We start from the raw sequence: 25,644 nt of genomic DNA, 5'->3' as shown, positions 1-25,644 counted from the left end.
CCTTCCCAGCCGCCCCGCCCCAGTGGTGACGACCCGGCCCCTGCCTGTCTGAGGGGCAGGAAGGAAGTGAAGAGGGTAGCTGGCGGCTTCCTCTTTTCTGCCCTGCTCCAGGCGCTGGGCTCTCTCCCTCAGTGCCTAGGAGCAGGGGACGGCAGCACCATGGCCCCCCGCACGGCTGCCGTCCGCCAGACCTGTTGCTGCTTCAATGTCCGCATCGCCACCACCGCCCTGGCCATCTACCATGTGGTGAGTGTGCGGGTGGGCGCGGGGAGGCTGTGTGTGTGTGTGTGTGTGTGCAAGAGAGAGGACCCCAATCTACTGACCCCCTCGGGTGGGAGGACCGCTGCCCACCACCTCTCCGCGGGAGCCCGGCCAGATCCCTTCCCTGCTCTGGGCCTCAGTTTCCCCTTTTTCAACCCGGGAAGGGGTGGGGGGCCCTGCAGCAGCTGGCAAAGTGCGTCGGGAGCCAGGAATCTCGGGAGAAATGTGGGCTGGGGCTGTTGCCAGGGGATGGGGTCAGGCCCCAGGCACAGCCTGACTCTTCCTGTGGGGGGTCCTGGGCCGCTGGGGGGATGAAGGGGGGACCCTCTCCTTTGTGCTCTGGGCGGAGAGGGAGGGGGCTGAATCCTCTTGGTTTACAACCTACCAAACCACCAAAGAAGATCTGAGATCTGGTGCTACGGGGTGGGGTGGCTTGCCTGGCCCTGAGGGGGAGCAGCCCAGCAGTTCCCCTTTGGAAGCTGGTCTGCAACCCCCCCCCCCCCCCCGGCGTGGAGCCTTTGTCTTTTCTCTCGGAGCGACTGCGGGCAAGCCACAGCCCCTTGGGACCAGCGGCTCCCCGCTCTGTCTCGGTGGGTGAAGCTTGGGGTCTCTGTTCACTCCTGCCCGGACCCCGTCCACCCCACCGCACGACTCTGAGCCACACCCGGCTCCCCCAGACCCAGGCGCCTTCCTCCTTAGGGTGACTCAGGGCCTGTGGTTAACAGTTCTCTCATGAGCCTAGAAGGGCTTCCTCAAAATTAGCCTAAATCCGGCATTCTGTTGTGGTGGGCTGCTGGAAACTGCCGAAGTCTAGCTGCATCTGCTTCCTGTCTTGGGCAGGACAGGCAGGGCTGTGGCGAGAGCCTGGCCTTCAGAGGGGCGGGGCTCCTCAGCGGATCGGTGCACAGCTAGCTTCGGGGTCCGCTCCTGGGTGCAAATTCTCGCCTTCCCCGCTTCCGAGCTGTGCCGCTGGGGACCGCTTACTTAACCTCTCTGGGCCCCGGTTTCCTCATTGAAAACAGTAATACCTCTCTGGCTGTGAGGATCGGGGTGCCTGGCGCACAGCAGTGTTTGTGAGCAGTGCCTCCGACACCGTGTGCTGCCGGGCACTTGGAGTGATGCCGGTTTGGGGCGCTTCTCAGAGGTTGCCTTGCCCAGCTCCCGCCGGCGTGACAGTGATCCTGGGAGAAGCGAATGGCGCCTCGGTTGTCCCCACGTGAGATCCTTAGGGCCTCTTCAAGCTCGGACTGGGCAGCGTTCTCCGAAGGACGGTGATTGGCCCCCGTGGCATCCCTGTGGGGGACAAGGCCCCTGGGTCCGTACCCCAGCTCTGCCCCTGACTGGTTGTGTGACCTCGGACAAGTTTCTCTCTCGGGCCTCCGTGTCCCCTTTAGAAAATGAGGGGTGGGGATGTGGACTGGCGCAGAGGTTTCAGACTCCAGCCTCTTGACGGGGCCGGGCAGGTCGCGTAAGTGAGCGCAGTGGGGCGGACGGACCCGCGGTGACCTCGGGGCCCTGTTCTGGGTCTACCGCGGTGGCCGGTCCCTGCTTCCTCTGATTGTTGCCACACAGGAATGCGGGCCCCAGCAGCTGCTCTTCTGACATTCAGAGAAGCAGGAAACACGGCCTTTTAGGCCCCATGTTGTGGCGTTCCCATGTTGGCGACTGGCTCGAGGTGAAAAAGAAATCCCTGTGTGGGCGGGACCGTGTCCACATGCAGGTTGCTTGGGCCTGGCCTCTGTCCTGAAGGCCTCAGGCTTCGTGACTCTCGAGAGTTCTTCTTGACCACGCTGCGTGAGGTCCTCACCAGGACGTGGTGAAGCGACATCAGTGCCTGCCCGCAGAGCTGGAGAAAGTGTGGGCCAGTGACCAGGGAAGCCTCCTTGGAGGCGGTGCCATTAGGGGAGGCGTAGCGTGTGGGGGGTGGTGAGGCACAGGTGTGCAAAGTGCACAGGCCGAGGGGTGGTGGCTTGTGTAGGGGACACTTACACAGCCCAGGCTGGAGGCTTTGGCTTGGGGTGCAGGTGGTGGTAGGGGCTCCGAGTGACAAGCTGAGGACTCTGGGAGTTCGGGGTAGGGTGCTGTTGATATTTGGGGCTGGAGAATTCTTTGTCGTACGTTGCGGGACGTTTCGCAGCATCCTTGGCCTCTATCCGCAAGGTGCCGGTAGCCTCCCCCACCTGCCCAGTTGTGACAACCCAAAATCCCTCCAGGCGTTGCCAAATGTCTCCCGGGTGCCAAGTCACTCCCAGTGTCTGTAATGTGGACCATGGGGAGCCATGGGATGTTCTAGAACATAAGGCATGAGAACAGAGGAGAAGCCGGGAAGCTGTACCGGGCAGTGCTGTCTGGGGTCCTCGGTTGGTTCCAATGGGGGGGATCGTCCTCTGCTCCTTCCCAGAAAGGGCAAGGGGGCTGGGGGCTTTCTTGTGACTGAGCAGCTGGGGGGACAGGTATACTGTCCTGGCCTCTAACATCTGGATGGAAAAAGGGAAGCTATTGCCCAGATGTGTTGATTGCCCAGATTGTCATCATCTGGAGCCAGTCATGGGTGACAACATTAAGAGCTATTCATAGACTCGGCCTCTCTGGGGAGGCTTAAATTAGGTCTTTAGCCCCGGCTTGTCTGCAACCCAAAGCCTGTCTTAAATCAATGGCAAGAGGAAAGGATCCCCGGAAGGCCCTTTTGCTCAGAAATCTCTCCCTCTCTGACTTCTCCCCTCCAAGGCACCTGGAATCCCATTAGGAATGCATTGCCCGGACGAAAAAGCTTACACCCGCTGTGGTTTCAAAACCTTGTAGCACCAGGCCGGGGAGGGAGGGAGGCCGGGGCTGGCTGTCTCTGGGCTGCCGGGGTTGTGAAAGCTCTAATTGTTTCTACACTCCCGTATTCTCCGTGTTCGGTACAATGCACACGTATGGCTTTTTAAAGTAAACTTAATTTTAGAACAGTTTTGGATTCACAGAAATGCCACAGACATAGTACAGAGTTCCGTACGCCCTGCACCTGTTTTCCCCTAGTGTTAGCACCTTATGTGATGGCTCATCTGTCACAGTTGATGGGTCGCCTTCGACGCACTAACGTCCACACTCTATTCAGATGTTCTCAGCTTTTCCCTAACATCTTTTTTTTTTTTTCCCCCCGTCTCAGGATCCCATCCAGGATACCGTGTCACATTTCGTCCTTATGTCCCTTAGGTTCCTCTTGGCTGGGACGGTTTCTCAGATGTTCCCTGTTTTTGGTGACCTTGACAGTTTTGAGGCGTGCTGGGCGTACGTTTCGTCAAATATGCATCCAGTGGGCCTTGTCTGAGGGTTTTCTCTTGGTGAGGCTTGGGTCAGGTGTTTTTGGGAGGAAGACGACAGGGGTAAGGGGCCATCGTCAGCACATCATATCAAAGGTATGGACTCCTGACGTGTCTTAGCACTGTTGACGGTGACCTTGGTCACCTGGCGGCAGTCGTGATCGTCAGGTTTCTCCCCACTGCCCCCACTCCTCCCCCCTGCCCCGCCTTCCATACTCTCCTTTGGGGAAGAAAGTCACTTAAAGAATGGGAAGTTATTTCTTGAGGGCGTTTGGAATTTCTCATGGGAGATTCGTCTGTTTTCCGCATGTGTTAGTAACACGAAACGGTTTACTTATTTATAGCAGTGGAAACTCACGGATATTTATTTTGTACTTTGGGTTATCATCCAATGCTGCTGTATTTATTTGGTTGCTCAAGTATATTGCTTGTTAAATTGGCAAAACAAACAAAGTAAAGCCACCTCTACCATTTGAAGGAGTCTGTCCTTAATGAAGATACGTTCTCCAACATGCCTTCTTTTTATGTGCCGAGCTCCAGACCAGGGTCTGGACCTCTAGGGGCTCCAGGCCCAAGGACAACTGTGACAATGGCTTTGCTGGATGACGGGGCTGACTGTTCTGGGGGCACAGATGAGGGGCCTTATCCCAGTCCCGGAACAGACGGGGGAGGGGAGATTCAGGAGCGGCTTCTTGGAGGAGGCTGGCGTGCTAGGGATGAGCAGGCCCGAGCTTGGGGGTGCTGGGGAGACCATGTGATGTCTGGAACACGGGGAAGCTCGTGAAGCTGGGGTTTAGGGACGGATGGCTGTGAGGTGTGGTGGGGGGAGGCTGGGCCGAGTTCCTCTTTTCTTGCAGGCTTCATAGCCAAAAGGAGGGATCTCTGCTTGGTCCAGTCCTCTCCTTTTATAGATGAGAAACGCAGAGGTCCAGGAAGGTTCCTGGTTTGTTCCAGGTCACAGGGAGGGAGCCAGTCTCCTCACCCAGTCTTCTCCTCTTACCCATTTCTTCTTTATGGTCCAGCTCACGGGAAGCTTCCCCCTCCAGGAAGCCCTCCTGATTTGTCTTTCTCAGACCCCCCAGGGCCTCTCCTTTCCACTCAGTTTTGGGATTGAAAATCACAGAGCCGTCTCCTAACTTACGAGGTGACCTGGCGCAGGCAGGCGCTTTGCTGTCCGGGGCCTCAGTTTCCTCATCCCCTAAATGGGGTCAGTAGCCCCGGCCTCAAGGGCGACTGCTTTGGGGCATTGAGCTGATGCGGCCCCATTTGAGGGAGGGGCTGCCGGCTGGTGCCCAGAGTGGGCTGGGGGAGCAGACCGCATCTTTGAAAGCTCGTCTGTCTGGGGCCTAAAAATAGGCCCCAACTGCCAGGTGGGGAAAGTCCCTGATGAAAGTCTGTTAGAACCTCCGCCTTCACGCCTGGTGCCCCCATGTGGGGCAGAAAGGCCTTGGTCTGTGCCCTGAAGCTCTGTGCCCTTCCTGGAGGTGTGAAGAGGCCGGTGGGGGTGGGACGGGGGTGGCCCAGGGGCCCCGTTGGAACTGAGCTATGTTCCTCATCTCGGGGATGTGCACCCCACCTTCTAACTTATAAAATGCTGGAGGCCACACAGCTGCTCGAGGGGGGGCCGTCAGACCCACTGGACCCATGGGGGGGCTGCACGCAGGGCGCCCCCTGGGGGGCAAAGGTAAGCGTTTCTTGTGTCACCAGACCTGGAGGGCTGGGCGATGGAACTTTTTTACCCCGTGAAGGGGGCGAAGACAGGCCAGACCCCAGGCTGGGCTTTGTCCTCTTCCCCACTTCTTGGTTCTCAGGCCCCAGGGAAGGGCAGGAAGGGGCTTCTGGGCATGGGGTGTGGGTGGTGGTCCCAGTCTTCAGGAATCACCTGGATTGGAAGGACCCACTGCTGTCAGAGGGCCGCAGCTAAGGGAGGCACCAGCTGGGAGGAGGGCGTCCACCCCACTCGGACTGGGCCCCATGACTGGAAGGCCGGGTCTGGGTGGGGTGACGTCTTCTCAGTCGCCCAGGAGGTGAGGCTTCTATTTTGAGGTCCTGGGACCAGAGCCTCGCTGCGTGCTCACTGCAAGGCCTGTGCTGGTCTCCTGTGAGGAAGGGGCCCACAGAACGCCCAATGAGGCCGAAGGCTGAGCAAGAGGCTGCATAGGCGAAGGTTCTGGCTCCCTGCCCTGCCAGTCCTCAGCCCTGCTACGGCCCAGACCATCCCTCCCCTCCCCCAGCCTCAGTTTCCTCCCCTGTCATATGGGGGCCGGTGGCCCAGAAGTGTGGGGTCATTCTGGGACTCACAGGAAACCAGGTGGAGACATGTTTAGCCCCTGATGAGCGCCCCACAAATGGCAGCTAACTCTGGAGCCCCCGTTGGGCAGGAGGGGAAACAGGCTTGGAGGGGCCAGTCGACTCTGCAGCCTGTGGCAGATGAAGGGCGAGAGCCCGGGGGTCCTGCTCATGGCCCAGACTGTGGTGGTGGTGGGGGGGGGCACGCTTCTTGGTAGTGACAGGGGAGGGGTCAACTGTAAGATCTGGGGAGGGGGGGCTCGTTCGTAGAAACTCAGAGCCCACATGTAAAGACACAGTCTCGATTTTCCCTGCAAAATGGGGAGAAAATGGGAAAAACAGAACTTGCCTCACAAGGTTGAAGTGAGGATAAAGGGCAGGTCTGGAAGGGCCGAGGGCCGAGGGCTGAGGGCAGAGGGCAAAGGGAAGGTCTTGCTGGGCTGTTACACGCGGAGGGCAGGGGGTCCCTGAGGATAGAACGCTGGCCCTCCCAGACAGCCCGGGCCGGAGCCAGATGCTCCCCATGGAGCGCTCCCATCTTGGGGACCCTTATGTTACAGTGTGATAAACCGAGGCATGCACCGTCCGAATCCTGTTCTGTGAGCTCCCCGCCTTTGGACAAGCTGTCTTTTCTGCCTGGAGTGGTCTTTCTCCGGCTTCTGCCAGTCCCAAAGTCACGGCCCCTGGAAAATCACCTGTTCCCTCATGTCTCCGACACCCCCCCCCCCCCACCAGCCCAGCCGCAGGGCAGCTACCGTTTCCTGGGGGCCTACTGGGGGCCTGGCACGGATGACCCCCAAGTTACAATCCCCTAGAGAACTTCTTACGGTTTCCTGAATGGGGCTCACCCACTTTTGGTCTTGTCCTTCCCTCTGCCTGGAACACCGTTCCCACTGCCCTTTGGGAGAAAATGTCTTTAAGACGTACTGCTTCTCAGAAGCCTTCCTGGAGCTCCCAGTCCTGGACCCCGAGCCCCCAATAGTCATCCCCATCCCAGGGCGGCTCCTCACCCCCAGCTCCTGGGCCCCGTGGCTCCTGTCTTCTGGGCTGGAGGCCCGGAAGCCTGATTTATCTTTGTAATCCCCAGGGCATGACACACAGTAGGTACCAGCTAATCGCTCTTTGATTTGACTTTTGCCAACCTTTTATTGGTGCATAACGTACACAACTATCACAAGTGCACATCTTGAACTTGTACGAGGTGAGCACACCCGTGTCACCTCCACCCACATTACAAAATAGGACAAGGCCAGCACCTAGAGGCCCCTGGTGACATCTCCTCGTCACCACCCTTGCCCCACTGGCTTCTTCCCACATATGTTCTAGAACTAACTAGGGATGAGATTTCACAGCAGGTGCCTTTTTGTGTCTGGTTTCTTTGCCTCAACACTGGGTTTGTGATCTTCCTCTGTGTTGCTGTGTGTGGCCAGCAGCCCCGCCGTGTAATATTTTACTGAACGGATACATCGCCAGGTATTTGCCTGTCCTCCTGCGGGAGGGTCGTTCCTAGTTTGGGGCTGTTACAAGTAGGGTGGCCGTGGCCATGGGGACTGGTGGTTTGGTGTCCACACACAGGCACTTCTGCTGGTCAGCGAACAGTGGAGGGGGCAGGGGTGGCAGGGAGGACAGCAGAGTGGCAGCCTCGGGGCGGGGAAGCTGGCTGTGGGGCAGAGGAGGGCAGCCGAGCCCTGGCTCCGGGGGCCCCGGCAGATGATCTCTGGGCCGGCTGGGGAGGTGACTGGGACGGTAGTGCTGTGGGGGAACGGCCCCCGCCTAGTGGCCCCGATAAGCCTCGGCAGGAAGTATGGGGTGGCAGAGGAGGGGGTGGGGGAGGAGAGCTTCCTCTTGACGCTGATACATCTGGCTGGCTTCTCCCTTCCTCCTCCCAGATACGCAGGGAGGGGAGGCGGGCAGGGGAAACAGAGTGGGCAGGTGAGTTTCAGTGATGGCGTGATGATGATGAAAATGATGACGATGACGGTCCAAGCATGCAGGAGCCCTAGGGTCCCTAGGCCACCAGAGCCGGAGGACACAGGGTCTGGCTGGAGCAGCCCTGAAAAGGGAGAAGGGGCGGGAAGGGGTGTGCACTTGGGACTGATTTCCCATTTTGCAAGCTGCGCTACGTGTTGAGGGAGGGTCGAGGACCAGCCCGGGCCTGACTCCTTGTGCAAACTCAGCCAAGCCACACCCAGGCCCCTGTTCTCCTCGGACATAGGTGGGGCGGGGGGAGGGGACAGTCTGACCTCGCGGATTTGTGAAGCGTCGATAAAGTGAAAGGCCGGGAAAGTGTCCCGCTCCAGCTAGCACGTAGTAGGTGCTCACCGAGGGGCGGGTCTCTGTAAGTGACGCCCCCCCACCCCCCAGAATCCCAGAGGCTGGGACCCTGCCTGCCTGCTTCTGAGGGGGTGTGTCCTGAGCCCCGGGAGGTCAGGCCCACCTTCCTGGTCAGGGAAGTGGTGTCTGAGGCCCAGAGTCGGGGAATGTCACATGTCACCACCACCTTCCCCGTGACTGCCATCAGCACAACCGAATCGAGATGTCACCACGTCATCAACATCAGCAACGATGTCTGTGACTACTTCCCAGCAGGTCCGCTGGAGTTGCCTCTGTCACCCCCCACCCTTGCCACAGCCGTGGTCACACACGTCATCGTAACTGTCTCCGCCACGCCAAACCCAGCCACATGACAGCCGGTCCTCACCCCCCAGCAAGGTCGCCAGGGTCACCGCCACTCTGGCCACGGCCATATTCCGTAGCGACCCCGTTCCTCTCGCGCCCACCCCCCGGTTTTGCCGCTCACCCTACGAGCCCTGCTGCCTCTATTTCAGCTCTAGCTGTCGGTTGCTCCTCAGAATCACTAGGAAAACAGAAAATCTCCCAGCTTCCTGGCCTGCTCAGCTTAGGGAGGTTGTGTTTATTGAGAAAGAAGGGACAGGGTAGGGCTGGGCACGGGGACCGAGCCCAGGGAGGAGCAGAGGGAAGGGGTGAGAGGGGGGAATGGAGAGCAGGGGTGGCGGCGGGGCGGGGGGGCTGAGCATGGTCAGGACTAATGTGGTCTTGCAGCCTGAGCCCTGGCTCGGTGTCTGGAATGAGGCTCATCCCGGCTCTGCGACAGGCTTGCTGTGTGGACTTGGGCTGGTCATTGTGTCTCTCTGGGTCTCACTTGCCCACTGGTAACATCCCCTCCTTCAGGGAGAGGCATTCCCGCCCACGAATTTCCCTGGATCTGCACTGCCAGCCTCTGGGCCTCTGCATTGTGATGCTCCCTCTTCCTGGAATGCTTTGTTCTCTTCTCTGTTGGGAAACTCCTACTTAACCCTCAAAACCCTACTCCAGCTTTTCCCATTTGTGAAACCCTCCGTGAGGCTTCCAGACAGTGGCGATCACTCCCTCATCAGGGACCCTCAGCCCTCTGCAGGCCCTTTGTCGTGACTCTGAACACACTGGTCACCCATGGTTTCCCCCGGGGACTGTGACACCGGCGGGCCAGGCCAGGGTGAGTGGCTTACCTAGACAGGGCCTGGGGCCATTGTGTGCTCAGAGAGCATTTCCTGGATGAACAAACAGAGGGAGTGAATGAGCGTCTACACAGGTTAATGAACACGGCCCAACCGTGTTGGTTTATGGAGCACTTGCTGGGACGCCTGGCCCCGTGCTGGGATGTCATTTGACTTGACCGCAGCCCTGTGGAGCAGGTCTGGTTGATATCCCCAGGAGGCAGGCTCAGAGAGGTCAGTGGCTTGCTCGAGGGCACAGAGCTCGGGTTGGACCCAGGACCACCTGACCTAGGCACCCTAGCTCTTCCCTGCGTGATCTCACCACCGAGGAGAAAAGGCAGTGAGAAAGGCGCCGCCCTGGGGGAGCAGGTGAGCGAGTGGGCTTGTGGGAGGAGAGGAGCCCTGTCCTGTCCCTGGGGGTCGTGGGCCAGGGCTCAGCCAGACCCTCAAAGCTCTGGGAGAAGGCAGCTCTCTGTCCAGGTGGGTAGCAGCAGGGGTGTGGCGGGGGCGAGGGGGGAGGTGGCGGCCAGGGGCCTGGGACCTTGGGGCTCCTGAGGTCTCCGGGCCTCTCCCAGCATACACTGTAGGAACACCAGTTACTTTCTGGGAACTGCCAAGGCTCCTGGGTAGGGGCTTGGGTGGAGCAGTGAGGGCCTGCGGATGAACAGAGCACAGCTTCAGGGGGCCACCCCGGGTGGCCTCGGTGCCACATGCCATAGTTTGCAAGGAGTTCGATCGTCCCAGTGGTGCAAATGGGGGTGACCCTCCTCAATGACCAGAGGGGGTAAACTGAAGGCAGGGAGGAGTCCGGAACTGGGCAGGGTTACACAGCAGTGAGGCAGTGGGGGAGGCCTCTGGTGCCCCACCCGCCGGCTCTGGAGTCGGAGGTGTCCAGAGCTGCCGGGGGAAGGGTGGGCAGAAGGTTGGTAAGACCAGGGGCTGGGCCCACTCGGCCCTGGGTGGAGCCCTGGACCCTGGGAGCCCAGGTAACAGGGTTCAGATCCCCGGCGGCCATGTGAGTTCTCTTCTCCGAGCCTCCATTTTCTCATCTGTAAAATGGGGAAAATGTGGCTTCTGTCGCAGGGTTTTGGGAGACTGCGAGGGAGGCCTGTGTGTGCAGGTCTGGGCACACAGTAGGTACTCAATAAGTGTCAGTTCCTCCCCCTCCTGTCTCCTAGGGAGCGGAGGCTCCTGTCTTTCTCCCGGACTGGGGCTATTGTCTTCTGCCGAAGGCTAGGGGCCGGCAGAGCGTCTGAGTCAGACTCTGAGTTTGCCGGGCTCTGAGCTGGTTCCTGCCTTCTCTGGGCCTCGGGGCTCTCACTTGGCAAAAGGGGACAGAATTACCTCCCTCGCCTTATAGGGCTGCTGAGAAGGTGGAATGGAGGGAAGCCTGAGCCTGTAAGAAGGTGATTCTTACGCAAGGAAGACCACTTCCGGCACCTGCTGACCTCGCAGGAACTTTGGGGAAAGAGGGGGTTGGGGCCCCTCTGACTCTGCCCCCGGCGCAGGCATGGGAGTGGCGAAGCGGGCCAGGCTTCAGGCAGAGGCGGGAGGTTGGGAGGTGCTGGAAGGACAGTGGAAGGAGGAATCCAATCTCGGGCCCGTTGGCCTGGGTTTGAATCCTGGCCCTACAGATTACCAGCTGGAGGCCACAGATAAGTCACTGGACCTCTCTGAGCCTTGCTTTCCTCATCTGTGAAGTGGGGGTGGGAGTATTCAGAATAGTCCCTTTGCTGGGTTTGGGAGGATTGTCGGGAAGGTGTGGGTGGCACGGATGGCATGCGGTCAGGGTACACAAAGGTCCCTGCCCTTCTCCCCCTTCTTTTCGGGGTCATAGGATAGGGTGGAGGTGGGGAGGGAGGGGGTGACTGTGATGCTAATGGCAGGATGGGAGGCAAGATGGCGGGGCCGTGAGAGATGTTTAGGACCAGAATTGAGGGGTTGGGGACGGCTGTGGGTTAGCATTGGTCTCCAAAGTGCGGTGATACCCGAGGTGACCGCTGGGACCTCAGGAGGACAGTATTAGAATTTCCAAACTTTTCCACTATATCCTTTATTAACTTCTGGATGTGTGTGTGTGTGTGTGTGTGTGTGTGTGTTTTACGATGTTCGTGGTAACCAGAGCAGTGGCACGTGCATTCGGTTTTGAAATGAAGAAATAGGGGCGCCTGGGTGGCTCAGTTGGTTAGGCGTCCGACTTCAGCTCAGGTCACGATCTCGCGGTCCGGGAGTTCGAGCCCCGCGTCAGGCTCTGGGCTGATGGCTCAGAGCCTGGAGCCTGCTTCCGATTCTGTGTCTCTCCCTCTCTCTGCCCCTCCCCCGTTCATGCTCTGTCTCTCTCTCTGTCTCAAAAATAAATAAACGCTTAAAAAAAAATTGAAATGAAGAAATACAGGAGTGTGTTCAAAGGGTTTTACTGACAGGTGCATGGTCAAAATATCTGCATCCCCTGGGGTACTGGCTAGCAGGGGTGCTGAGGTGTTTTGGGGAGTGGGGTGTGCGCGAAGGAATCAAGAGAGCACTGGGAGACTTGGACTCCAGTCTCCACTCTGTCCCCAACTTGCTGTGTGTCCTTGGGCAAGCCACCTAACGTCTCTGAGCTTCCAAAACAAGCAGAGGGGAGCTTATAAAATGAGTGGGCAGAGGCTCTTTCGAGCAACGGGAGGTTGGGATTGTCTGGTTCTGAGCTTCGTTTGGGACTTCCAGAGTCTTCTCTTGCCACACCTGGTAGATACCCATGTGCCCTTCTAAGCCCAGCTGCGTCTTATCTGTGCTCTGCTTGCACACCCCCAGGGACAGGGAGCTCACCACCTCGCAGGGTGCTCTGTTCCGTCCCGGATGGAGCTGTCATCTACCTCGCTTCTTCCTTCCCTCCTTAAAGGTGAACTTGAGGGGTGGGGGGTGCGAGGGGCTGGAACCCCAGCTTTTAGGGGCTGAGGAAGCAGCTCTTTTCTCTTGGGGCCGTTTCCTGTGGGTGCCAGCCGCAGCTCTCACAGCATCTGCCTTCCGCTCGGGGCTGCTCTCAACCTTTCTGGTGAAACAGAGCCTTTTTTTTGGCTCAGCTTGCACCAGGTAGAAGGGCAGCTAGAACAAGCTTGCTGTCCACCCCCTGGCACCCTGGTCTTGGTACCGCTGCAGCACCTCATGTAAGCTCACCTCAGCCAAAAGCAGATTGTGTTTGCTGAGCCCCCGCTGCAGGTTCCAGGCTCAGTGCTTTGCCAATACAATACTATTCCGCACTGAATCCAGTGATTGCCAGTTTCCAGACGAGAAGGCTCAGAGAGGTGAAATGACTTGCCCAAGGCCACGTATTGAGCTGGATTGAAATCCACCTCTGTCTGACCTGGAGCTCAGCAGTTCATCACTCTTCTGGGTTGTCCCTTTGTGCCCCCCCTGAACAGAGTGTAACATGGCGGGAAGTTGAGACCTGTGTCTGAGCTAAAGCAAAGCAAAACAAAACAAAACCAAAAACAAAAAAAACCCAAACCCACATAATCGGCAGGGGGGAAACAGGTGGTGCGTGTTTGGTTGCCTGTCAGCTGAGCATGAGTTACTTAGTGCAGGGCCACCCAGAAAGCCTGTGTAAACTCAAGCCATATTACTAGAGGTAGGGCAACCACTACAAGGAAGGAGATGGTCTTGTGATTCTCAATGTGGGCCGACGGTGCCTGGAGACTTGTGTGTAGAGGTGGGGAAGAGCAGAAGGCTTGCTGCAAGAACACGGACGTACAGAAGACTGAGTTCCCTTGGCTGGAAGTATTTAAATAGAGGCCGCATGGCACAGGACTCCCACATTGGATGGCGGAGGGCACAGGCAAGGTGACATCCAAGGTCTTTTCAAACTGCAGTTTTGTGGCTGGACTTCACCTGTCACCGGGGCCACAACACTCAGGCCCATAAGATTTGGATGGGGTTTGTTCATTTGTCTGTCTGTCCATCTGTGTGTCCATCCATCTATCCATCATCCATCTATCCATCATCCATCCATCCATTCATCCATCATCCATCTATCCATCCACCCATCCATCCACCCATCCATCCACCCATCCATCCATCATCCATCCATCATCCATCCATCTATCCATCATCCATCCATCCATCCATCCATCTATCCATCTATCCATCCATCCATCCATCTGTCCATCATCCATCCATCTATCCATCATCCATCCATCCATCTATCCATCAGCCATCTATCCATCCATCTATCCATGCATCCTTCCATCCATCTATCCATCCATCCATCCATCTATCCATCCATCCATCCATCCATCCATCTATCCATCCATCATCCATCCATCTATCCATCAGCCATCCATCTATCCATCAGCCATCCATCCATCCATCTATCCATCATCCATTCATCCATCCATCTATCCATCCATCCATCATCCATCCATCCATCCATCCATCATCCATCCATCTATCCATCATCCATCCATCCATCCATCCATCCATCTATCCATCTATCCACCCATCCATCCATCTGTCCATCATCCATCCATCTATCCATCATCCATCCATCCATCCATCCATCTATCCATCCATCCATCCATCATCCATCCATCCATCTATCCATCCATCATCCATCCATCTATCCATCATCCATCCATCTATCCATCAGCCATCCATCCATCCATCTATCCATCAGCCATCCATCCATCCATCATCCATCCATCCATCCATCATCCATCCATCCATCATCCATCCATCCATCCATCATCCATCCATCCATCCATCCATCATCCATCCATCCATCCATCTATCCATCTATCCATCCATCCATCCATCTGTCCATCATCCATCCATCTATCCATCATCCATCCATCCATCTATCCATCAGCCATCTATCCATCCATCTATCCATGCATCCTTCCATCCATCTATCCATCCATCCATCCATCTATCCATCCATCCATCCATCCATCCATCCATCCATCTATCCATCCATCATCCATCCATCTATCCATCAGCCATCCATCTATCCATCAGCCATCCATCCATCCATCTATCCATCATCCATTCATCCATCCATCTATCCATCCATCCATCATCCATCCATCCATCCATCCATCCATCATCCATCCATCTATCCATCATCCATCCATCCATCCATCCATCTATCCATCTATCCACCCATCCATCCATCTGTCCATCATCCATCCATCTATCCATCATCCATCCATCCATCCATCCATCTATCCATCCATCCATCCATCATCCATCCATCCATCTATCCATCCATCATCCATCCATCTATCCATCATCCATCCATCTATCCATCAGCCATCCATCCATCCATCTATCCATCAGCCATCCATCCATCCATCATCCATCCATCCATCCATCATCCATCCATCCATCATCCATCCATCCATCCATCATCCATCCATCCATCATCCATCCATCCATCATCCATCCATCCATCCATCCATCATCCATCCATCCATCCATCTATCCATCTATCCACCCATCCATCCATCTGTCCATCATCCATCCATCTATCCATCATCCATCCATCCATCTATCCATCAGCCATCTATCCATCCATCTATCCATGCATCCATCCATCCATCTATCCATCCATCCATCCATCATCCATCCATCCATCCATCCATCCATCTATCCATCCATCATCCATCCATCTATCCATCATCCATCCATCTATCCATCAGCCATCCATCCATCCATCTATCCATCAGCCATCCATCCATCCATCTATCCATCAGCCATCCATCCATCTATCCATCATCCATCCATCCATCTATCCATCCATCCATCATCCATCCATCCATCCATCTATCCATCATCCATCCATCCATCTATCCATCCATCCATCATCCATCCATCCATCCATCTGTCCATCATCCATCCATCTATCCATCATCCATCCATCCATCCATCTATCCATCAGCCATCTATCCATCCATCTATCCATGCATCCATCCATCCATCCATCTATCCATCCATCTATCCATCATCCATCCATCCATCCATCCATCCATCCATCTATCCATCAGCCATCTATCCATCCATCTATCGATCATCTATCCATCATCCATCCATCTATCCATCATCCATCCATCCATCCATCCATCATCCATCTATCCATCCATCATCCATCCATCCATCATCCATCCATCCACCCATCCACCTGTCATCCATCCATCCATCCATCCATCCAATACAATAGCTAGAGCAGTGAGCAAGAGAGACACAAGCCTTCCCTGCCTGGAACCTTCAGTCCAGTGGGAATAATAGCAATAGCAAGCATAGGTGCTTCAAGTGAATTATTCCATCTGGCTCCACTACAACTGTATGAAGCAGGCATTACTATCCCCAGTTTGCAGATGGAGAAATTGAGGGCACCTGGGGATTGGTAATGACAGGGCTCCCCAGGGATTCATGGATCAGGTGCTCCCAGGCCTGTGTTGAGAATTCCAAGAGCTTGAAGCTTTATGATGCTCAGATGCCATGACTAAGATCCCATAATGCCCAGAGCCTGTTATAAAAGAAGGTGCAGAAGAGGGGCCAGTCACTGGCGAGAGCCCTCAGAGCCTCCCCCCCCACCCCCCGCCACCAACCTTGACCTTCAATAGTCATAGTTATTGTTTTATCAAGAACCAGGCATGGTTCTAAGTGTTCTCCTGGGATGCTCTGACTTATTCCTCATGATAACCTTAGGTAGCTACTAGTGCTATCCTTATTTTAAAGATGGGAAATTGAGGCACAGAGAGGCTGTGTAACTAGCCCAAGCTCACACAGCTGGGAAAAGGAAGGAGGAGGACTATGGGCTTGAGCCGTCTTATCTGTTTAGGCCACACTTTCATCCGGGATGCTCCACGGACCTGGCCTTCCGTCTCCTCCAGGAGCCTCCTCCCAGGCCCCTGACTGCCTGCCACCAGGGCGCGCGGGAGCAGGGGTGGGAGTGTGCGGGCCTCACTGATGGTCGCTCTGTCTGCCCGCAGATCATGAGTGTTTTGCTGTTCATCGAGCACTCCGTGGAGGTGGCCCACGGCAAGGCCTCCTGCAAGGTCTGGCAGAACGGCTACCTCAGGCTCGGTAGGTCCAGGGGACCCGGGAGGCGGAGGGGCCCTGGCGGCAGGTAGACGGGCTGGGATTTGAGGCCCTGCCCCTTCCCTTCTGAGCCTCAGATCTTTCACCGGCAAAGGGAGATCTGTCCCCACCCAAGTCTCTAGGTGGGAGAGCAGAGAGGCTGGGGCTTCGCAAACCTAACCAGCTCAGGAAGGTGATGGCGGGACTCTCCTGCCTCCCTCTGTCAATGGCTGCCCACCACCCTGGAATAAACTAGAACCTCCCCATGGTGGGATCCAGCCCCGGCGAACCTCTCCGGCTACACCTTGCAGTGTCCCTTTGCTCCCCGCTCCGGTGGTCCTGGCCACACCTAACTCAGCCCCGTCTCAGCTCCTTGGACTCCTGGTCACTCCACTCACAGGCCACCTCCTCAGAAGGCTTCCCCGACCTCGCCCTGGGCCCGGGGGTGGCAGACTCGGGCCACCCTCCCACCCTGCGTCCTGTGTTACCCGAAATGTTCTGTTTGCTGCCTTAGTAGTCCCCAAGACTGAGAACTGCAGGAGGCCAGGGCCTGGGCTTGCTCCTTCGCTGTCACAGCCACCACACCAGTGGCTCCCAAAATGTGGTCCCTGGAACCTGCATGGGGTTCCTGGGGGCACCTCTGGGCTGCTCACTGCTTTCCCTTGCCTTTCAGCCAACCTGGTCTCCAGCTTCCTGCTCATCACCATGCTCTTTGTCATCAGCTTGAGTCTGCTGATCGGAGTGGTCAAGGTGAGGGCTTGGTGGGGGGAGGGGACGGGGGTCCGGACCTGGGGCCTGGCAGGGAACCCCGGATGCCCTCCTGCCCCCCTTCCTGTTCACACCCACTGAGCGGGCAGCACTGGCTGCCAACAGGGTGGGAGGTGGGTATTTTGGGAGACTCCCCCCCCTCCCCGCCCCTGCACCCTAGAGATCGCCATGCTTCCTGACCGTTTGGAAAGTCTCGTTTCTGTACCAGACCCGTCAGGCTGGAGGCCTTGGTTCCCCGTTAAAATGCACGCTCCAGGGGTGGGGCTTGCACACGGATGCTTTGGTTGTACTAGCTGGTGACCCACATGCTCGTAAGCTGCCAATGCAAGCAGGGAGTTTTGACAGGGGAAAGAGAAGGGTCATTTTGAGGCCTGGGGACAGAGGAGAAAGCAGTGGGTTTTGTCATCAGTGAGAGGAACCAGAACAGAGGCGGGGGTGGGGTGGGGTGTAGACGCCTCTGGCTCTGTTTCACCCAGCTAGCAGGAGAGAGAGAGAGAGAGAGAGAGACTGGGGCTCAGCCTCCTGTGAAGAGGAACCAGTCTGTCCCTCGGCCCCCAGGGGGCAGGAAGCCAGGGCCTCACTACACAGGCACCAGAGCAGAACCCAGCAAGGGCGTCCCGGGGAGCCGGCGGCCCGGCACTCACAGGCCAGCAGCGGTGGGGCAGTGGATGGTTTGGGGCTGCTTTGGAACGCCTCCACTTTGCCTGAACTGCCACCATTCACTCCCTGAGCCAATGCCGCTCTTTCGGAAGCCCGGTACCCCAGGGAGTGATTTTACCCTGGGCAGGGCGGGTCGTGGGGCGCAAGTGGTCCAGCTAGAAAAGTGGATCGGGGCGTCCGGAAGGTTCTGAGATGGAGTCTGGGTTGTTTTGGTGGCCTCCTGAGTGATCTTAGACAGCCACCCGAGAAGCCACAAAACCACCCCTTCTGTGACTTTGTCCCCAACAGCGGGTTCGAATGCACTCATACTGGCCCCCTCAGTTTGTTTTTTTAAATTTTTTTTTTCAACGTTTATTTATTTTTGGGACAGAGAGAGACAGAGCATGAACGGGGGAGGGGCAGAGAGAGAGGGAGACACAGAATCGGAAACAGGCTCCAGGCTCCGAGCCATCAGCCCAGAGCCTGACGTGGGGCTCGAACTCACGGACCGCGAGATCGTGACCTGGCTGAAGTCGGACGCTTAACCGACTGCGCCACCCAGGCGCCCCGCCCTCAGTTTGAAGGAAAGGGACTTTGGCCTCAGCCTCCCAGGGCCTCTGACCGTGACTGGACCCCCTGGGAGTGGTCACCTAGGGAAGGGTCCCACCATTTAAGCGAGTGCAGACTTTTCCCCACCACCGGACCTTTGTTCGGCCCTTCTGCCTCCCGTCGCCTCCCGTCCCCCTTGTGGTTCTTTCCAGATCTAGCCTCAGTGTCCCCACCTCTAGGAAGTCCTCTCTGATCCCTTCTCATCTGTGAAATGGGCACAAAGCCCTTCCTTGTTGGGTTCTTGAGAGCACATTGAGTCAGACCCTGCCCCTGAAGGCCCTGGGGCGCTTATCTCTGTAGATGGGGACTGTGCCCCGTGTCTTCTGGGACATCGAGACGCCTTGCATTTGGGGCCTGGGTCTTACCTTCTCCCCATCCCCAGAACCTCACTCCGGGGTGTGGGTCCACGAGGAACGACCTCAGCTGAGCCAGGAGGGGATGATTTGGGAGAGGGCCATACTACCCGGGGGAGGGAGCTGCCGGTGAGGGCGGGGGGTCCCTGGGGACGTCGGGCCGCACAGGACACCCTGACCGTGCCGGGCCTGTCTTCCAGAACCGGGAGAAGTACCTGCTGCCCTTCCTGTCCCTGCAAATCATGGACTTCCTCCTCTGCTTGCTCACTCTGCTGGGCTCCTACATCGAGCTACCCTCCTACCTCAAGTTTGCCTCCCGGAGCAGCAGGGTTGTGAGTACCCAGCCCTGACCCACGTCCTACAACCACCCCCCTTGCCTGGGGGAGGTGGTAGGGGCTCAGGCTGGCGAGGGTGGGAGTCCCCGGGGCCCCTCCCTGGGTGATGAGCCCGAGCCCCGTCGGATTGCCCCAAGCCTCCTCCTCTGGAAAATGCGCCCGTGATGGCACATCATCAACAGTGTTATGGGCATTCGGGGAGGGAGGTGTATCCGGGGCGCTCAGCGCCTTGCGGGCGATCAAATGCCAGCCACACGTGATGCTATACCACAGGGAAGGGCGCATGGCCATTTCAGTCCCCAGCCCCTGCTCTGTCCCTCCTTTGTGACCTAGCGGAAGGAAGGAGGCTAAAGACAACAACGAGGGCCAGTGCCTGTGACGGAGGGTGCCGCTCCCTGACTCGGCGCCCCAAAAGTCACCTTCAGACTTTCCCTAACTGTTGTCCTGGAAGAGACTGAGTTGCTGGACCCGGGCTGGGCCGCGGGAGCCCCCCCCCCCCCCGGGGCCTGCCACCAGCCCTTGGCGGGAATGTCTGAGAAACGGGCGTCCGTTTCTTTCTGGGTGCTGTGGGCTGGACAGTCGTCAGCATCTTTGGCAGAGTGTCTCTCGGGCTGAGGGAGCACCGTGTGCCCCACAGCCCCGGGACCTCTGGGTTAGGGCCTCACTGCCGGTTTGTTTCCTTCCTCCCGCCTTTGCCCTCCCAAGGGCGCCCCCAAGGTCCCCCTGATGACCCTGCAGTTGCTGGACTTCTGCCTGAGCGTCCTGACACTCTGCAGCTCCTACATGGAAGTACCCACCTATCTCAACTTCAAGGCCATGAACCACATGGTGAGTCTGGGCTAGGGGGCGGCGCCCGTCACCGGCTCTGCGGCCTGGAGCAAGTAGCTTCCCCTCTCTGTGCCTCGGTGCTCAGGCTGGGCCCCCTTCCTAAGCGGGGCCTGGGAGGAGGACTCTTGGTGGGGGTGAGTTCTCGAAGGAGAGCTCTCAGGACGTCACTTGAAAAGGAGTCAGAGAAGCAGGGGAGGCAAAGGGAGAAGCCGGGAGGACGCGCGACTTTGGGGGCGGCCCCGCTCGATCCCAGAGGGAGCCCTGATGTGTGAATTGCACCGCAGAAATAATACTCGTTGTCTCTAGCGGTCTGACAAATTATCCCCAAACCTAGTGATGCGGAATGGCTAACCGTTGCTGTCTCACTCTGGGTCCGAGGGCCGGGAATTTGGGAGCGGCTCAGCTGGGTCGTTCACACTCAGGGTCTCTCGTGAGGTTACACTTGAGGTGGGGATGGGGCCTCGGACGCCAAGGGCTTGACTAGATCTGGAGGGCCCACTCCCGACACGGCTTACTGGCGTGGCTGGGACCTACCTCCCAGAGCCCTCGTCCGGGAGCCCGTCCTCTGGAGAAGGGCATCGGTGTGGCCCCACCGCAGCTGGGGGCCGGGTGCTCCAGCCGGGAAAGAGCCAAGTGGGCGGGCCTGCTGAGCTCGCCTGTCGCCTGGGGCTGATGGTAGGTCGCGCCCCTGGCAGGGGTCGGGCAGGATGATGGCTGTGCCACGCCTGTGTCATTCCTCCACGTGTGGACGCTGGAAGAGTCCCTTGCGGGCAGAGGCGCTGACGTGGCCCCCAAATCTCTTGCAGAACTATCTCCCCAGCCAGGAGGGTATGGCTCACAGCCAGTTCATCAAGATGATGATCATTTTCTCCATCGCCTTCATCACTGTCCTCATCCTGAAGGTGAGAGGCCCCGCCTCCCCCAGCTCTGGGAAGGGTGGGGAACCGCTGCTGCCCTCCCTGCTCTTGGCTCCTTACTCCAGCCCTCCCACACCAGCTCCTTGGACCCCACTTAGGATCCCCGGGGACATCCCATTGAGAGGGAGGGGATCTGTGAAGACCCCCCCCCCCCACCGTGTTCAGGTGTCAAGGACTTAACGTGTAACCCGGAGAGAACCCTGATCCAGGGAAGGAGGAGTTGTTCGGTCTGGGATCAGATTCAGAAAGTCTTGGATGTGAGTCCCAGCTCTCCCCTTGCTAGCTGTGTAGCTGGTGTTTGAGCCACTTCTCTCTGGGCCTTGGGTCTCATCTGTGAAAGGGACGTAATTAATATTGCTTTGCCCCGTCACAGTTTTCTGTGATTCAAGCACCAAAATGTAGGTGGGTCCTGAGGTCATGTTACTAGAGGTTGGGTGATGGGAGGGAGGGAGGGGAGTGGTTTTATTCTTCTTGGAGGTGGTCCCGTCCAGAGGATAGAGTCCCTCGTTGGGTCCCTTAGACCTTAGAGTTCTTAGAGAGATAAGAACTCTAGAGACTTCCTAGAGAGACAGGACAGACTGGAGTGTGTCAATAGCAGCATGACCAGGAGGGTGGGGAGGTAAGAAAACTCTGCCATCTGAGGGAGTCAGGGAGACCAGGGCAACTCAGCTGAGAAGAGAGATGAGTCAAGGGAGACATGATCCCTGTCTTCAAATACCCGAAGGACCCTCATGGGGATTCCAGAGGCCAGCGCTGGAACCCGTGTCCCAAAGCCGCGGGGAGGCTGATGTCGACTCGGCAGAAGAAGGGGCTTTAAAGAGGGTTCTTTTCTGACTGTGACAAGATGAGCAGAAAGGAGGCAGTCAACTCACCACCCACCACCGCCCGGGGCCACATCCGGATATCTGGGTGCATTTCCTTCCCGTCTTTCCGTGTGGGTGGCTGTCACTGGACGTCACTGCCTCCTTCAGTTGGAGGCCCCGAGCAATCTCTGGGGTCACCTAATGCCATCCTGGAAATGGGACTTCACTCCTTCGAACCTTCCCTCTAAGGGCGAACCCAGCACAAGGGCTTTAGTGAGGTGCAGCGAGAACTTTCCGGAAGGCTTGGGGGAACCAGCGCGGGGGTTGACGTCATACATCAAGGCCACCACACAGCCCTGTCCCCCCCCTCCCATCTCCCCTCCTCTTCTTTACCCCCTTGGGTGGGAGCTCTCTCTGCGTCCCGCACGCTGCCTCACTGGCCACCTTCCACCTGCTTGGTTTCCCCAGGCCCCTTCTACTTCGTTCTTTTATAATTCATTTTATTTATTCCTGCGACCTCTAAGTCCTCATCGTGGGGTTCCGTAAAACAAGAGAGCTTCCTGAGACGGGACCCACTCTCCTTCCTTGGGGGGTGGTTTAGGGGCAGAGAGAGACCTATTGGCTATTGTTTCTTGAACAGGCCCTTGGGGGCTTCACTCCCCCCCTTGGAAAATCCGCCCCCCCTTCTTACATCCACTGCTAAGAGAAAACCGTTGCTGACGTCATCTGCCAGATGTATACATCTGTAGATATAGTTTTTTCGGCCTTTATAAACTCAGGATGCTGTTTTGTGCTCTGCTTTAACGATTGACAGAGCCTAAGCGCTTTGGGAGAAAAGGTTTCCCACCACGGGCTCTGTCTCAAGAAGGACGGGGTCGTCTCAGGAGGTGGGGAGTTTCCCAGCTCGGGGGGGTGGAGAAGAATGATTTGTAGGACCATTGCCAGGGAGGCTGGAGGGGGACCCAGAAGCCCCCAGGAGCCCCCTTCTGCGCTAGGTCTGTGGGGGCAGTGAAAAGGACAGTGTGTGGAACGCTTGGGGCTGGCCGGTGAGGCACCCCTCAACCGGAACAAGGGCGTGAGCAGCAGAGGCCGGTTGCTACCTTCTGGGCTGAGCTGGGGCTCCCCGGGGAGTGCCCGGCATCTGTCCCAGGCGTGCTGGGTCAGCGAGGAGAAGGGCCGGCCAAGCGTAGCCTGACCCGGGCCTTCTTCCAGGTCTACATGTTCAAGTGCGTGTGGAGATGCTACAAGTTCATGAAGTACCTGAACTCAGCCGAGGAGAGGAGCGGCTCCAAGATGCTCCAGAAGGTGAGCCTGGTGGGGGTGGGGGTGGGGGTGGGGGTCAGGTCCCAGCCCTGCCATACCTTGTGTCATTTGGGGCAAGCCTCTCTCCCTCCCTGGGGTTCAGTTTCTCCACTGTGAGGTGATTGGGCCAGAAGAAATGGGAAGATCTCTTTTGGCCCTGATAGTCTAGGATGTTACTCATTCATGCATGCATTCAATTTTTTTCTGCCTCTTACTCTTTGGTGGCCTTATATCCAACCCTGGGGGTGCAGAGAGGACTTAAGATGCCACCCTGTGCTGGGGGAGTGCATAGCCCAGAGTGAATCCAGATTCAGAGATCTGATTGCAACTCGGGGCGTAGCGTTGGGGGGGAAATGGGAGTGTAGAGGAGGTACCTGGTCTCATCTGGGGTATCAGGGAAGACTTCCTGGAAGAGGTGACACTTGACCAAGTCTTAGACTGTCAGTTGATGCAAGTTAGCTGGGAAGGGGGAAGGGGCCTTCTAGGCAGAGGGTTGAGGCGGTCTTAGAAGCAGCTGATTGGAGATGTGACGGGCAAAGTGCAGCTGGTTTAAACGTCTGGCGCCACTTTCCTCCTCTGTAAAATGGGGGTTGTATTAGCCAAGAGTCTTTTGGTCGCCAATGGCAGAAATCAACTCGGTCTGACTCAAGCGATAACAGGGAATTTACTGGCTCCCAGGACTTGAGCGTCCAGTGTAAGTCTGGCTCAGGCTGGCTGAGTTGTGACATCTGGTGAGATCTCATTCTCTCCGTCTCTGGACTGTCCTCTCCTCAGTGTTGGCTACGTTTTCAGGTAGCCCTGTCCTTGTGGTGGCAAAATGGCTGCCAAAATCCCTAGGTTGACATCCCACCCTCTCAGCAACCCCAGCAGAAAGTCCCAGGAGCACGCCTGATGGCCCAGCTTGGGTCGCAAGCCTATCCCCAAACCGATGATGCTAGCCAGGGGGGAGGAGATTCTACTTTGCGTGGCCGCACCCAGGGCGCACGTCCTTGGATCTGAGGGGCGGGACCAACTCTTCTGAAAGCAAGTGGACCGAGAACGTTTTCCCGGGGAAAATGGTGCATGGTTATCAAAACAAGGGGGTTTGAAGCTGAACAGGCAGAGGCCAGTCTGTCCCCTACAGGGATAGACACTGCCCTTGTCTCGTGCGTGCAGTGTCAAGCATAGTAAGTACCCAAGGTCCTGGGTGGGCAAGGTGCTGGTCATCCATTCTGCCAGAGGTGGGGGTTGGAGCCCCTTGACTCCAGGTTGGCATCCTGGGTCCTTCCGGCCAATCGTCAGCCCTTATCTCTCTGTCGCTCCCAGGCGGTCCTGCCGTCCTATGAGGAAGCCGTGTCTCTGCCATACAAGACCCCGGACGGGGACCCCGCACCACCCCCCTACTCGGAGGTGTGACGCCCGCCAGGCCCAGCCCTGGTGCTGGGAGGGGCGGAGCTGTCTCGCAAGCCGCTTCTTCGCTTTGGTGGCCCCTGCGGCCCCGGGGTGAGCCGCCCGGCTGACTTCAGGACAAACCGGCTTGTGTCCCCCTCGCTGGCCTGCTTGTCCCGTGGGGCCTGGGAGATGCTCACGACTGGGTCAACGCTGTCGGCGGAGTGACTCCCGAGTCCCTCAGAAATTCAGTCCAACGAACCTCGGCTCGTTTCCAGCTCCAGCACTTGTCCCACCTGTTCGTCATTCAAAGTTCGGGGGGTTTGGTTAAACAACTTGCAACTTGACCGCTTTCACCACGTGGCTGCCAAATCAAAATACGCCTCCCCATGCAGGGAAGTGGTTTGTCCAGACAGCAACAGCCATCGCGTTGGCTTTCAGGCCGTTGTCCGTTCACACAACAAACGATGCCGCCCAGTCATCGCCTCTTGGTCCCCCCCCCCCCCACCGCCACCTCCACCAAGCACAGCCGTCCGATTTCTTCAGACGGCTTGTTTCAACAATTACGGTCCGCCGCCCATCAGTCAGTTTTAAACCAGGGACAGCATTCAATAATAACAATGACAAAAATCAAATTAGCCCCCAAACTATGCCATGCAATCGCCCCCCGCAACTGGTCGCCCACGCTGGTCCCTTGGGCGCCTCTGGGCGGCTGAGCGATTGTTAGCGCAAATGAACATTCAGGCACTTGCCAGACAGACGTCACCCAGCAGCTACTTCCAGGAAATAACGGTCGTCTCGTCACGGAGCCGTCCCGACACACGGTGGTTTTGCCGGAGAGTTGTCGTCACCAGCAGCTGGCCGCACGTGGTCACTGTAGTCACGCAGCGCCTGCCAGTCCATTCCGCAGGCTGGCCCGTCCGTCACCAGTCCCGGCACAGGGGACTCCGTCCTGCCCAGTGCTTGTGCTTAAGCAGAAATTTAGCCCCGACGCCAGGCGGGTCCGTTGGCTGCACTGAATCCACAGGTTAGGCAGGCAGACTCTTTGTGGGCCCAGACCCTGCCACGGGCGCTCGTGTTGGTGATGGCAGAAGGGAAGGTTTTGGTCCCAACACCCCCTCTTTCTCCTGTTTCCGGGGTTCCTGAGGACGCTGACCCCAAGGTGGAGACAGGGCCATGGAGGCACGTTCTCTGGGGTCTGAGAGGGGGATACAGAGGCAGAGGGCTGTGTAAGAGGTTCCTTGCCAGCAGCCCCTTGGATAATTGCTTTGTGTGTGACGGGGAAGAAATTTCAATAAAGCAGCATCACGCTTC

General features: G+C 57.5%; 1 protein-coding gene across 1 annotated transcript; it reads left to right on the top strand.

Moving 5' to 3' along the window:
• Positions 1–25,644, top strand: LAPTM5 (lysosomal protein transmembrane 5). Its single transcript, XM_006934508.5, has 8 exons — positions 1–246; positions 16,321–16,414; positions 17,082–17,158; positions 18,978–19,109; positions 19,818–19,940; positions 20,747–20,842; positions 22,873–22,965; positions 24,268–25,644. Exons 1-8 carry the CDS (start codon positions 160–162, stop codon positions 24,355–24,357), a joined length of 792 nt encoding a protein of 263 aa, XP_006934570.1. The 5' UTR covers positions 1–159; the 3' UTR covers positions 24,358–25,644.

The sequence above is a fragment of the Felis catus genome, chromosome C1, assembly GCF_018350175.1.
Source record: "Felis catus isolate Fca126 chromosome C1, F.catus_Fca126_mat1.0, whole genome shotgun sequence".
NCBI lineage: Eukaryota > Metazoa > Chordata > Mammalia > Carnivora > Felidae > Felis > Felis catus.
Note: the sequence above shows the minus strand (reverse complement) of the source record. Positions and strands in the feature narration are given on the sequence as shown.